We start from the raw sequence: 14,203 nt of genomic DNA, 5'->3' as shown, positions 1-14,203 counted from the left end.
TTTTGGGGGGGGGGGTTTGAGGCAGGGTCTCACTCTGGCTCAGGCTGACCTGGAATTCACTATGGAGCCGCAGGGTGGCCTCGAACCCACGGTGATCCTCCTACCTCTGCCTCCCGAGTGCTGGGATTAAAGGCGTGCGCCACCACGCCCCGCACAAGGAGTTTTTCTTACCATGCATGGCATGTTTGGGTCCTGAGAAGAGTTTGACCAGGGCCCAGAAGGCGTCTTCCTCATTCATGTACATGAGGAGCAGTGCTGTGATCTGACTCATCCCCTGGCAGTACCCGACTTCCTAAGGAGCAGAGGGAACATAGACTGGGGAGCTTAATATCAAATCACATGTAAATAAACATTGAAAAAAACATTCAAAACCTTTCAAAAAGATAAAAATATTAGAAATGCCTAGATACATCATTTGGTGGGCAATTCTAGAGAAGTATCACAATCTTTACAGCATCATGGTACATATCATTATAAAAAAAGCTCTTCAGAAATCAAAGTGCAGATACAGCAAAGGCTTAAAAAGTGTCTTTTGTCTGATCCTACAATGCTTTCTCTTAAAAGTGCTAATATTTATACTTTATTTTATGTATGCTTCTCAGTTTAGCATTCCTCCCCTTTGCTCAGATGTTGGCACACTTGTTGATGTTTCCTCCTTGTTTCTTTAAGTAGATATATTTTGTGATACCCACCCAGCTTGTACCTCTCTCCCCATATCTAATGCTTATGATGTGGCCTTTACAGATTCACATTTGAATCATGGTAACCACGATGGAGCAGCTGATGACTCCTGATCCCTGAAGAGTAATTAATTGGTTATACAGCCTTTTCTCTCTAGGAAATCTGAACAAAGCCAGAGAGATTGCAGCTACATGGCATTACGTATTTAAACAAAATGGCCACACTGAGTTTGTGGATGAGTTTTAAGCCATGGAATAAATGAACAAGGCAAAAGAAACAATCTGGAGAGAGAAATGCCAGTACAATCAGGTCCCAGAAATGCTGAGACATATTACAGGCCTAGAGTAAGAAAGTGTAGTTACATGTCTCATTCAATATATTTTCTAGCTCCCAGTTCCAAGAGACGTAGCTACTGCTTCATTTCTGCAGGGAGCTCCTACAATAAATCTCTTCTATTTTAATATTTTATTTGACAGAGAGAGAATGGGCGCTCCAGGGCCTCTAGCTGCTGCAAATAAAACTCCAGACACATGTGCCACCTGGTGCATCTGGCTTATGTGGATCCTGGGGAATTAAGCCTGGGTTCTTTGGCTTGGTAGGTAATCACCTTAACCACTAAGCCATCTCTCCAGCCCAATCAATCCCTTTTAAACTTTCCCTATTTTGAAAGAATTTTTGCTCTTATAACTTAAAGGTTTTAGTTTCTACTAAATTTATGTATCCCAAAGTTCAAAGGTTGTCCTCCCTAGCACTCAGTACAAAGATTTTAACACCCATATTAGGTCATGCTCTAACTTATCTTCGCTGCTCAGAAGGGTAAATACCTTAGGAGCTGCATGGCTATTAAAAAATGATTTAGGGGCTGGAGAGATGGCTTAGCGGTTAAGCGCCTGCCTGTGAAGCCTAAGGACCCCGGTTCGAGGCTCGGTTCCCCAGGTCCCACATTAGCCAGATGCACAAGGGGGTGCACGCGTCTGGAGTTCGTTTGCAGAGGCTGGAAGCCCTGGCGCGCCCATTCTCTCTCTCTCTCTCCCTCTATCTGTCTTTCTGTCTGTGTCTGTCGCTCTCAAATAAATAAATAAATAAATTAAAAAAAAATGATTTAGTTTTAATCTACTCTTATTACATTTCACCTAGCAGATAAAAAGGTATTTTGACCTGCTAACTTAAGTGCTGTTAGCAGGCCACCAACTTTCTGTTCCATTCTGTCTGGTCTATGTATGCAAAAACAAAAATACCACAAAGAACATAAAATGTAGTAAAACAGAACATTTTGAAGGAAGAGAGAAAAAGTGAGGCTCACTGATGATACCCTGTGATTATATCTACGTTTTCACTCTTCCAAATCAGCTCTGCTCTAAGGTGCTAGAGTACTCTGGGAGCATAAAAGCTAACAGAGACCCTGCAGAGCATCTCAGACAAAGAAATAGGCCAAGAAGGGTCTTTTAAGGTAGGTGATACCAAAAACAATCTCTAGTACCTCAGAATGTAACTTAAAGCACTGGGCAGGCATGTCCCAACTTACCGTATTATAAATAGAATATGCAGCAAGAACATGGAATAAGGATTGTTGCCTAGAAAAATAAGTATTTACATTAAGCACAATTTAGTGAGTTCACATACTTTCAAAAATTACAAACTTAAAAAAAGGCTTTTTACAAATAAATAATCTAGATACAATTACTACTATAATAAAAAAAATTATCCCAAGATCAAACTGAAAGCAGTCTAAATTTGAGAGTTGGTAACATTCTTCTGACACACGAAGACTTTCTATTAGAAGCACAAAGGTTTCCAAGTTTCTTAAGTCTGTTGTTTTCTTTTATTCAACTCTCTTACTCTGAACCCATCCACTCGCTTAACACATGGTGGCATGACCTTTCGCAAATTCGGTTATATTCACAGCTAACTAGAGGCAGGGCTGGACCAATAAGCTCCCAGAAGCTCTGGTGTCTAGGCTTCCACACTAGCAAGGAGGAGCACTGCACTACTCACTATGGCCTTAATGGCTCACTAGCATGACTCTTGCTTATTGTTCCTCCAACTTTAGCCTCTACTGACTGAAAGATCTTAATTCTGAAAGAAGGAATGCACCTAGTCCTGGTCTGGTGACACACACCTATAACCCCAGCATTTGGGAGACTGAGAAAGGAGGACCTCAAATTCCAAGCCAGTCTAGGATACACAGTGAGACAATCTCAAAACAACAACAATAAACAAAACAAAACAAAACAAAACATAAAAAGAAATGCTTCCAGCAGGAGACAATGCAATGATTCCACCAAGCTGGAAGCTGAAACTACCACCATAACTGTGCCTCTGCCACCAAGAGCTCCTGATACTCTAACAGACAGAAGAGATACTACAGTGGCTATGATGGTTGATCCCACTTACTAAGGAGGGAAACTGTTGCTAGTACTCAATGGATATAAGGAGAAGTGTGCCTGGAATAAAGGAGAGCATCTTGGAATCTCTTAGTATATTGCAAAGCCCATGACTAAAGTCTATGGAGACAGGCGTGGTGGGGCACATCTTCAATCCCAGCACTCAGAAGGCAGAGGCAGGACTGCTGTGAGTTCAGGCCAGTCTGAAACTACACAGTGAATTCCAGGTCAGCCTTGATGAGAGCAAGACAATACCTCAAAAAACCAAAATAATTAAAAAATATATAAATAAATAAAGTCTATGGAAAGCTACAGCAACCCAATTCAAGACAGACTGCTAACAATCCAGATTGTTCAGGAACAAAGGTCTGAGTCACCCTACATGTAAACAACTACAATCAGCTAAGGTACTTGCTGAGGGCACAGAGAATATGGAAGAAGGTAGTTATAAATACCAGCTATAGCATATGGCTAATCATAGATAAGACTAATTATTAGTAGTAATTCTTCCTTATTTTAGTATGAATATTTGTATGTTAATAATTTTTTTCTTTCTCTTATCTCATATTAAAAGTAGTAATTTTTAATTTCATATCACAACATCTAAGTTATAGGATATCAGAGCAAAAGATGGCCCATCTGTGGAGAAAGGGTAGACATGTTTTCAGCTGTCAGTAGAATAGCAGGTGCATGTCAGACAGAAGTAAGACTCTGTTACTGTCTCACTTGGAGATGAAGAGTGGTTTAAGGAGATGTGTGTGAGTACCACGCTGAGCAGGGACTGCGACGGTTGGCTACGAGTAGCAAGCTGGCTAGACTACAACCTCTTGTCCACACAATGGCCTAGGTGCCACTGCGCAGCAGATGCAGCTCCTGCCCGGCCATCCAGCCTGCTCTCCTGATAGTCTGCTCTGTGTCAAGCCGACACAGTTCTCCTACCGGTTTCCGTTTCTCAGGTTGGCAACTGTACCTTTCATTTATACAGTTGTTATAGTGATCATATGGCAATAGTACTCACAGAACAAATGTTCTGTAACTTTTCATTTCATTTATTTTCCTTTTAAGTTTTATTTATGCATGAGGTCCAAGGTTAGAGACATAAATTTATCACTGACAGTCCACCACATGTGCACTCATGCTGTGGTAGTTTGAATTGATGGCTCCCAATATATTCAGTGTTTTATTACTTTGTAGTTTGCATCTGCAGCCACCTTGGCTGGAGGCAGTGTCACTGGGCAGATCTTGAGGTGTGTGTGTGGGGTTGGGGGGTTGAGATTTCAATCTAAAGATATACAAAGTGTGCGGTGCTGTTTGGCTCCTGGCTTTAGGCTTGTGCTTCTCTCTCTCCTTGGTCCTGTGGAAGCAGGCCAGCTTCTTCTGCCATTATGGAACTTCCCCTGTTTTTGTAAGCTTCAATAAATCCCTTCCTCCATAAATGTGCCTGGTCTGGAAGTTTACCTCAGTGAACCTGAAGCTGTCTGCTACACATGCACATACAGACACATATATAAGCATTCATTTCTATAATTTTTATTTAATTAAATTATTTTTAATACAAAATTTTTTAGAGATAATGTCTCCCTTAGCTATCCTCAAACTTGTCAACTGTTTCAGCCTCCCTAGTGTTCATAACATTTAATAAAAGTTTGTATGGTTATAAGAACTTTTAGATCATAAAACTGTCATTTACCAATTTCATAGCACCTACTATGTCAAAATTTTAAAAATTTAAATGAAACTAGAACCTAATTTTCATTCAACATGGACTCAAATGATCTGAAAAATCCTTTAGGGTCGAGATTGAAATTATAATTTATACAAGACATTCTATATACATTTTAGTGTAAAGACTTTGATAAAGATTTGTAACGCTTATCATATTTCTTAATATTAATCTTTACTTACTTAACACCATATCTGTCTCTAAACATAATATGGTCCCTAAATGTGCGGTTGACATCAAGGTCTATTTGTCTGATATCAGGTGAACAACCTCGTGCTCTGTGTTTTAATTTCTGAGGAAGAAAAAGAGGGGGGAAAAGTACATTTTTATGAAAATCACTTGTTGAAATTCTATGATAAACAGTAAAATGGTTCTCATTAAAAACTTTTTTTTGTTTGTTTAGGAAAATCATTCCCATGACTTAAAAAAAATGTAGCAATATAAGAAGGTACACAAAAGAAACCTTTCCTCCCTCCATGCCCCGTCTATACTACTGTGGTCCCTTCTCTCTTCCCTTACTATTTTCTGTTCTTTCCTTCCCACAGTGTCGGCAACCGAGCTTTCCATTTGAAATAGGACTTTTTGGAGTCTATATATTACTAAGACCATGTCAATGCTTTCCACAACAACCAGGCAGTTAATAGGCTTTTGTCTTCTACTTTTGGCACGATTGTTTTTGTTGCTCTTGGAATTAATTTTGCCTTGCTTATTGACTGACATAATTTTCTATATCCTTGGATATAATTTCACCCCTAATCCAATGTACAATATATAACTCTCTGGTGATATTCAAACAGAACCGCTATGAACTTCTCTAAGACTCTTCCAGAACAGCAGGAGGTGCTGCTGCCTGGGCGGTTTCCCACAGGGCTGCTGCTTGGCTCGGGGCTTGGGACCCCCCTCACCACCTGCGAGATTCCCACAGGGCTGCTGCTTGGCTCGGGGCTTAGGACCCCCCCTCACCACCTGCGAGATTCCCGGGCTTGCTTCAACTTGAGTTCATGGGTTTCACATCTTCTTGACTTGTGCCCTGGCCCTGGAGGAACACATTCTCCAGTAGCTTCTGTGAATGAGTGTGATGAAATTTTTGAAGCCTTGAATGTCTGATGATTCACTTTGTATCAACTGCTCAGCTGCTTTAGAATTCTAAGTTGAAAACTTTTTTTATTCAAAAGACAACACTTTACTGTCTCCTTTTGCCTCTTGTGTTAACACTAGAAATCTTTTCCCTTTATATGCAATCTCTTTTCCTTTTCCAGAAGCTGGTGAGAACTTTCTGTCCCTGTTCTGATGCCCCACTCTGCAGCACTGGGGCTCCAATGTGCAACGCCCAGTGTTTCACCTGGGTGCTGGGACTGACTCAGGTGCTCCAGCCTGTACACCAAGTGCCTTTACCCACAAAGCCATCTCCCCAGCCCCGTCATCGGTTCATCTTACAAACTCATACTCAGGCTTCTCAGCTCTGGGAACTCTTTAAAAGTTCCGTCGTGATTTCTTTATCCTCCCATGCTCCATTCCCATTTTCTTTCTGGAACTCTGATTATTACAGTATGAGATAGTCCAAGCAATGGCTAATTTTCTGTATTAGTTCTCTTATCTTTACCTTTAAAATTAACTTTCTGGCTGGGTGTGGTGGCTCATACCTTTAGTCCTAGTACTTGGGAGGCAGAGGTAGGAGGACTGCAGTGAGTTTGAGGCCACTCTGAGACTACATAATGAATTCCAGGTTAGCCTGGACTAGAGCAAGACCCTACATCAACAAACCCCCACAAAAAAAAATAGAATTTGTAGAAAAAAATTTCAATTGTTATTTTCAATTAAGTTTTTCATTTCTTCCAGTTTTATATTTGTAAGTCTTTGTTGTTCTAGGATGTTTCTTTATATAGTTCCCTATACTTATTTGAATGAGGCAGTATCTGTTTAATTTCACTGATGATATTCACAAGTCTTTTATGTTTTCTTCTTGCTCTATAGCCTTACAACTGTATTTTTTCTATGAATTTTACATTAATAATAGTAGTGAATCATTCACCCCTGGGGCCAAACAGCAGCTTTTTATGGACTGTGAAAAAGAGAAAATAATTCATTCTGTGCTGGGTATGGTCATGAAATTCTCTGTATTGAGTTGAAGGGCAAGTAAGAAATCTAACAGGAAGGCTAGAGAGATTGCTCAATGGTTACAGTGCTTGCCTGAAAAGTCTTTAGGACCCAGGTTCAATTCCCCAGTATATATGTAAAGCCAGATGCACAAGGTAGAACATGCATCTGAAGTTTGTTTGAAGTGGCTAGAGGCTCTAGCATGCCCATTCTCTCTCTCTTGCTCTCCTTTTTCTTTCTTTTTCTTCTTTCTCTCCCTCTCCCCTCCTCCCCCTGTCAAATAAATAAATATTTTAAAAAAGAAATTAATGGTAGAAAAGAAAAAAAGAAAGCATCCTTCTGTTATGACCTAATACTTGGTCCCTTTGAAAGTCAGGCTGGGGCTTATTTCCCATTGGTAATTATTTAGGGACATAAATTTAACCAGAATATGACACTTCAGAGATAAGACCTGTGGGAGGGTGACACTGACTCCTGGTGCTGTCTACCCAGGAATGATCTGATCTTCAGACATGGGCACACCCTGAGCTTTAGCTGGGCTTCATTAGCAAAACAATGAGAGATGGGCTGGACAGATGGCTTATCAGTTAAAGTGCTTGCCTGCAAGGCCTAAAGACCTAGATTTGATTCCCCAGTACCTCCATAAACTAGACAGACACACAAGCTGGGATGCATGTGGAGTTCCATTGCAGTGGCTAGAGGCCCTGGCATGCCCATTCTCTATCTTCTGTCTCTGCTTGTAAATAAAATAAAATAAATAAAGTCTTTCGCAAAAAAGGTCATGACAATGAAAAAAAGAAAAAAAGAATAGTAACTTGTCTAGTGATATCAAATTAACTACTAAATGAGAGTTCATGCAGAGCATTTAAATAATATTCAAACATAAAGGCATTCAAACAAGGTCAGCTCTCCTGAAGGTAAAGCAAATATTTTTCAAATGTAGTAACAAGCTTTAAAATACAACCAATTACACCCAGACTGGAAGGAGATCAGGAAAGGTATATGCAAAGTGCCTTAAAAACCTACCCATCCCTCTTTTTCTTTACTAAGAAACGAAGGCCCTCTCAGAGACATTCTATTCCATCAAAATTTCCTGAACAATAAAGTAGTTTCTTTTTCTCCTTTCAAATCAGCCAACTTACCGTTTTACTACTTTTCCGTCACACATTAACTAGTATATAAACATTTCTATGTAATCATGTCTCCTCTAACAGCTTAACTTTGTACTTTGTTATTTCTGTGTGCTCCTCAGCACCTCACAGAGTTTTGATCTAAGAAAGGACACAGACATCATCCAGTGAAGGTGAAGGGCTGAATGCTCACAATATCCCAGGTTCCACACAATCTCTCCTTTGATAAGTTGAAAGGAGTCAGGTTTACTTCTGCTCAAGACCCAGTTCATGCAGCTGTATGGACAGGGACAAAGGCCACTTGACAGAGAGAGAAAGAAAGAGTGTTCAGGAAAGGAAGAGCTGGTTAATTGATGATGCTAGGGAAATTCAAACAGTAAGTGTAATACTGGAGAGTATTGAAAATTAGGAGCCTGAAAGCACTGATGGTCATAATATCTTTTGTTGTACTATCTGCTTTCCCTTAAATAATTCTCTTATACTTACTGGACACTGGATGATTTTATTCTCTGTAGAACACAGTTAAAATATAACTGGAAACTGTAGTTCTAGTATTCACAGGCATACTAGTTTTAAGAATGTCCCCCAAATCCATGTTCATCCAGCACCTGTGCATGTGTCCTTATTCAGGAAGAAGCACTGTCTTTGATGATGTGACGAGCTAAGATGAAGACCGCATATTCAAGCAGCACCTATAATCCAATGCTGGCATCTTCGTCAGGACAGAGGCACTCAGGGAAGAAGCTCACACAACGGGGAACAGAAGTGACACAGCTACAACTTTGGGAACACTAAGGAGTTCTGCTGGGAAAGCGCAAGAAAGAATTCTTCCCTAAAGCCTTGGGTTGGCAGCACTGCACTGTAGACACGCTCACTGCCGATGTCTGTCCTCTAGAACAGACAAACAGACTGCTGCAGTTATAAGGCACCTAGATTCAGCTCTTCATTCTAGCAATACTAGGAAACAAATGTGGTAGGTAATTAAACACTTTTTATCTTCATTATTTTGTATGTTCATTAACTAAACAGGTATTTATTGAGCACCTATTATGTGCAGGGCACACCATATGAAGTTCTCAGGTTATGTTTTATGTATGTTCTCTTAGGTATATTTTATTTTTCATATAGAGTCTAAAACTATGACACTAGTAGTAAATACCTCATCAGTAGTCTAACATAATTTGGAACACTAGTACCCTGAAACATAAACTCACAGTCTGTGTGAAGCCCACAGAGCTAAGTTTTAAAATTTTCTACTCACAGGGAGTAGCTAGAAAGGAGTTTAGTGGAAAGGTATAGTGGAAAGGAGACAAATGAAAGTAATGAGAGGGGATTATGATCATGTATGAAAACTGCCAAAAAAAAAAAAAAAGGTTAAAAATAGAGCTGAGCGTGTTGGCACACACTTTGAAAAATATTTTATTTATTTATTTATGAAACAGAAAGAGACAAATAGAAGAGAGAATGGGCATTCCAGGGCCTCTAGCCACTGCATATGAACTCTAGACATATGCATCCTCTTGTGCATCTGGCTTACGTGGGTCCTGGGGAATTGAACCCAGGTCCTCAGACTTTGCAGGCAAATGCCAATACTGCTAAACCATTTCCCCACTCCCCTTAGCACACACTTTTAATCCCAGAAGAACTCAGGAGGCAGAGGTAGGAGGACTGCTGTGAGTTCAAGGCCAGCCTGAGACCAGGTAAGCCTGTGCTAGAGTGAGACCCTACCTCGGAAAAACAAAACATAACAAAACCAGGGGGAATAGCTCAGGGGTACAGAATCTGACTGTAAAAACCAAAGGTTAAAATTAATTCTTCTATTCTCATAAAATTAGTAACTTGTTAACTAGTACTTATTACCTTTCATCTTGACAAAACGTCACCTGAGTGAAAAATATAGAGAGACCAAAGCACCTTTGTCAATTGGTTGGGTTTAAACCATATATAATTTTTCTTTTTTCCATTAGTTTGTTCTTAACTTATTCTACTTATATACATTTTCTAAAGAACATATTTCAAAACCTATGAGTCTACAAATCAAACATGTAATTTCTCACTCCTTTCAAGGGTTAATACAAACAGGCTTAAAAAGGATATAGCTGTGATGGGGTGGATTTAATGTACTAAATAATTCAAGGAAAACATTATTGATCATTCAGTAAATTGTTTAACTTTGTATTCATGAACGGTAATACTTGGGGATACCTTAATAATTTTATAGGCAAATTCTTCTTTTGTCAGTCTGACAGAAGAAAAGAATCATATAAAGGCAGGTGTTAGATAAGTGGAATTGTATTATTATTTTACATAAACTCCAAAAATGATATTGCAAATCTGTCTACTGACAGTATGATCAAGTGTTACTCAATTTTCTCCATAAATGTGCCTCAACATTGAGGACTCGTTTAAGTATTTTTAAAAATATTTTTACTGCTGGGCTTGGTGGCACACGCCTTTAATTCCAGCACTCGGAAGGCAGAGGTAGGAGGATCACTGTGAGTTTGAGGCCAACCCGAGAATAGAGTGAATTCCAGGTCATCCTGGGCTAGAGTGAGAACCTGCCTTGAAAACAAACAAACAAACAAACATTATTTACTTATTTATTTGCAAGTACAGAGACAGGGAGAGAGAGAGAGAACAAGCGAGAAAGAGAACAAGCACACTGGGGCCTCTAGCCACTGCAAACGAGCTCCAGATACATGTGCTACTTTGCACATTTGTCTCTGTGTGGGTACTGGGGAAATGAACCCAGGTCATTAGGCTTTGCAGGCAAATTCCTTAACCACTGAGACATCTCTCCAGTTCCACTTACATATTTTGATTGACCATTATATATCTGAAAAGCAGTAGTTGCTAATTGATAAAGATCACATTTTTAACGAAGAATTTATTTGACATCTGAATAGACTGCCATCAACAATCTCAGTGAAATATAATTGCGAGTGATGATATGGGTGTCTTGCATCTTTAAAAGCCCCCTAAAATTACTTTGGTTCTTAATTTCAAAGTCATAATTTAGCTACTTACACTATAAAGGTCTCTGGTTTCTTCTTTCATCTTGGGGATCTCAAGAAGGAGAGCCCAGACTTCACCACGAAGCTGGAGTGGGATTCCTTTGTAAATTCGTCGATGAAACTGATGAAAGAAAACGAAAACAGGTTACAAACTGGTGGATGCTTAATAGTCCCTTCCACTGATTCAGTATCTGTTAGCTTTCTATCTTTAGAATATTTATGGCAATTAAAACATTTTTAATTGGTTGATACACTCAAATTTTGTCACCTCTTTTAAATTAAGATCCTAAAGGGAGACAAAGATACAGAAGGAGAGAATAAACAAAGAAACACCAAGAAGGTCAGGAGGTTAGCAGACTGTTACTGTTGAGTGCACCCTCAGAACACTGCACAGGAGGTCAGAGTCAGCATGTCTGCTGCTCTCAGAGCTAGCCAGAGAGGCTGCTTCATCAAGATGGTAGTGAACACTGTGGAGACTAAAAACTCATTAAAGCTGAAAATACAAGGCTGTCCAGAGTGCCAATCAGTGAGGTATAACTATTACGCTGTCCAAGGCCCAAGAAACACTGGGAGAAGGAGGTGGAAAGCATGTGCCTGCCACAGTAGAAGGAGTTCACTGAGTCGCTGTCTTCCAGCTCTGAACTGACTGGCACATTAATGCCCTCACAGTAGTTGTCATTACCCATGAAAAGTCTGCACCTTAAGATTTTTTAAAAAAATATTTAATTACTTATTTGCAAGCAGAGAGAGGAAGATAAAGAGAGACAAAGAGAGAAAAGATAGACACACTCAGGCCTCTTGCCACCTCACATGAACTGCACATCTCCACATGAATGGCCACGTTGTGCATCTGGCTTTCTGTGGGCACTGGTGAAGTGAGCCCAGGCCATCAGGATTTGCAAGCAAGCACCTTAACTGCTAAGCCATCTCCCCTGGCCAGACCTGCACATTTCTAAGTCCACCAACACTAGACAGAGAGGACAAAGGAGGACAAAAAGAATAAGACATCAAAACAGAAGAAAGACTAGTTGCAAAGAAGATGGTACTTATTAGGATTATTAGAGTGAGACACAAAAGGGTAATGGGAAAGGAATATGGTCAGAATATAGCATGCCCATGTATTAACATCCTCAACAAAATTTTTTTTTAAAAAACGTATCCCTTAGAAATACCAATAACTCCACCAAAGACACTCAGCAGAATTGGGGCAGGGGAGAAAGGGTCTATATGTGCAACATTTTTATTTTTATAAAAAATCAATAATTAAAAAAAAGTATTCCTTAGGCACAAAAAGCCAAAGTTCCTATATATTGTTAAGATCTTATTTACACACTCCCTTAGTACATACTTTGCCCCCTCTCTGCAAATACACCTAGAAGGTAATCCAAATAACAAAAAGTGGCCTTCTGCCAAAAGGGTTGTCATGGAGTGGTGAAAGCACTGTCTAATCTCCTTCCTACCACCGGCTATCTCCCTGACCTCACACTAGACAGAGTTTCTTCCTAGTGGTCTCAGACGTGTTAATCCAGCTGTCATCCTTTGACCCTTTTCTTAATACACTGAATATTTCTGAGAAGACAAGAAGAGTAACAAATTGCCATAGTGAAAGACAAAGTCTCCACCCAAACACTCGCCATGCTGGGTTCAAGCCCCAGGCCTTTCACGTGCGATGCGGGCACTGTGCCACTAAGCTACGTTCCCTCTAAACCACTGCTTTTGAATTAAACTGAACTTCTTAGGTCCTCAAATTGTGCATTGTAATTGCCCTAACAACCTTAACATTTAATATATCTCTCTATTTCCTTATATTTTTCCTCAAGTCTACTCAAAAACATGTAAGTCAGGCTGGAGAGATGGCTTAGCAGTTAAGGCACTTGCCTATGAAGCTTAAGGACCCAGGTTTGATTCCCCAGGTCCAACATAATCCAGATGCACATGGTGACAAATGTGTCTGGAGTCTGTCTGCAGTGGCTGGAGGCCCTGGTGTGCCCATTCTTACTCTCCTGCCCCTTCCCCATCATAAACAAAATAATTAATTAAAAAATACTACAGGACATGGTGGTTTATGCTTTAAAAAAACATAAATCTATTAAGGTCATTACATACAATGTGGAACATAGTAACACTTTGAAAGTTAAAAACGCATGTCTAAACAAAAAAATGATTAACAAATTATGACAGGAACCCTTAATAACAACTTATGAATTAGTACATAATCACCTATATGATTAAGATGTTTAGGACCTAAAGAATTTGGGATTTTGCTAATTTTTTTCAGATTTTGCAATATTTGCACATACATGAGATATCTAAGAGATGGGACCCCAATTTAAACAGGAAATTCTTTTCTGTTTTATGTATGATCACATACACATAAGAAGTCTGGAGGTAATTTTAGTCAATATTCCAGTGTGCTGGGGCTTTGACTATAACTTGTCAGATGTACAACTACTACTTACAGCAACATGTGAATGTGCCAAAAGCACAGGTTTCCACATTTGGGATGCTCAATCTACAAATATTTTAAGGTTGTGATTAAGAAAAAAAAAATCAAATTTTTATGGTTAAATTAAGAAAAATACAGAAAATTCAAGGTAGAAATTAAAAAAAAAATCAATGGTTCCTATGCTACCATAGAGCTAAGGTTTTTTTGTTTGTTTTTGTTTTCAAGGTAGGGTCTCACTCTAGCTCAGGCTGACCTGAAATTCACTATGTAGTTTCAGGGTGGCCTTGAACTCATAGCAATCCTCCTACTTCTGCCTCCCGAGTGCTGGGAGTGCTGGGATTAAAGGCATGCACCACCATACCTGGCTAGAGCTAAGTTTTAAAATAAGGCACATGTGGAAAAAAACTGGAAAAGAAATAGTGGTATACTGCCCTTATCTAAAAACCTCAAAGTACCAACTAACTCCAACTCTTACTGAGCATTTATTAAATGCAGGAAGCTATTTTAAGCCACTTGCTATGTTTATCTCATTTAATTATACCAACAACTCAACTATGCAGATATGGAAACTAAATCATAAAGAGGTTAAATAAGGGGAGTACTGGTTAAGATGGTGGCATAGAAAATGTGGCAAAAGACAGACAAAAACAGCAAACTACACACTTTGCCGGGCGTTGTGGCATACACCTTTAATCCCAGCACTCAGGAGGCAGAGGTAGGAGGATTGG

The 14,203-nt window shown here is 39.5% G+C and overlaps 1 protein-coding gene across 5 annotated transcripts in view; it reads right to left on the bottom strand.

The window, feature by feature from the left end:
* Usp6nl (USP6 N-terminal like) overlaps positions 1-14,203 on the bottom strand; it is a 199,548-nt gene that overhangs the window by 32,599 nt on the left and 152,746 nt on the right. For all 5 annotated transcript variants that reach the window (XM_045134851.1, XM_045134852.1, XM_004662376.3 and 2 more), the window contains 4 exons: positions 11,043-11,150; positions 4,971-5,080; positions 2,207-2,255; positions 172-292 (listed from right to left, as the gene is read on the bottom strand). In XM_045134851.1, the coding sequence (XP_044990786.1) occupies positions 172-292; positions 2,207-2,255; positions 4,971-5,080; positions 11,043-11,150 (388 nt within the window). The remainder of the gene's footprint in view (positions 1-171; positions 293-2,206; positions 2,256-4,970; positions 5,081-11,042; positions 11,151-14,203) is intronic.

The sequence above is a fragment of the Jaculus jaculus genome, chromosome 15, assembly GCF_020740685.1.
Source record: "Jaculus jaculus isolate mJacJac1 chromosome 15, mJacJac1.mat.Y.cur, whole genome shotgun sequence".
In the NCBI taxonomy this organism is placed as follows: domain Eukaryota; kingdom Metazoa; phylum Chordata; class Mammalia; order Rodentia; family Dipodidae; genus Jaculus; species Jaculus jaculus.
This window is presented reverse-complemented; position numbering and strand designations above follow the sequence as displayed.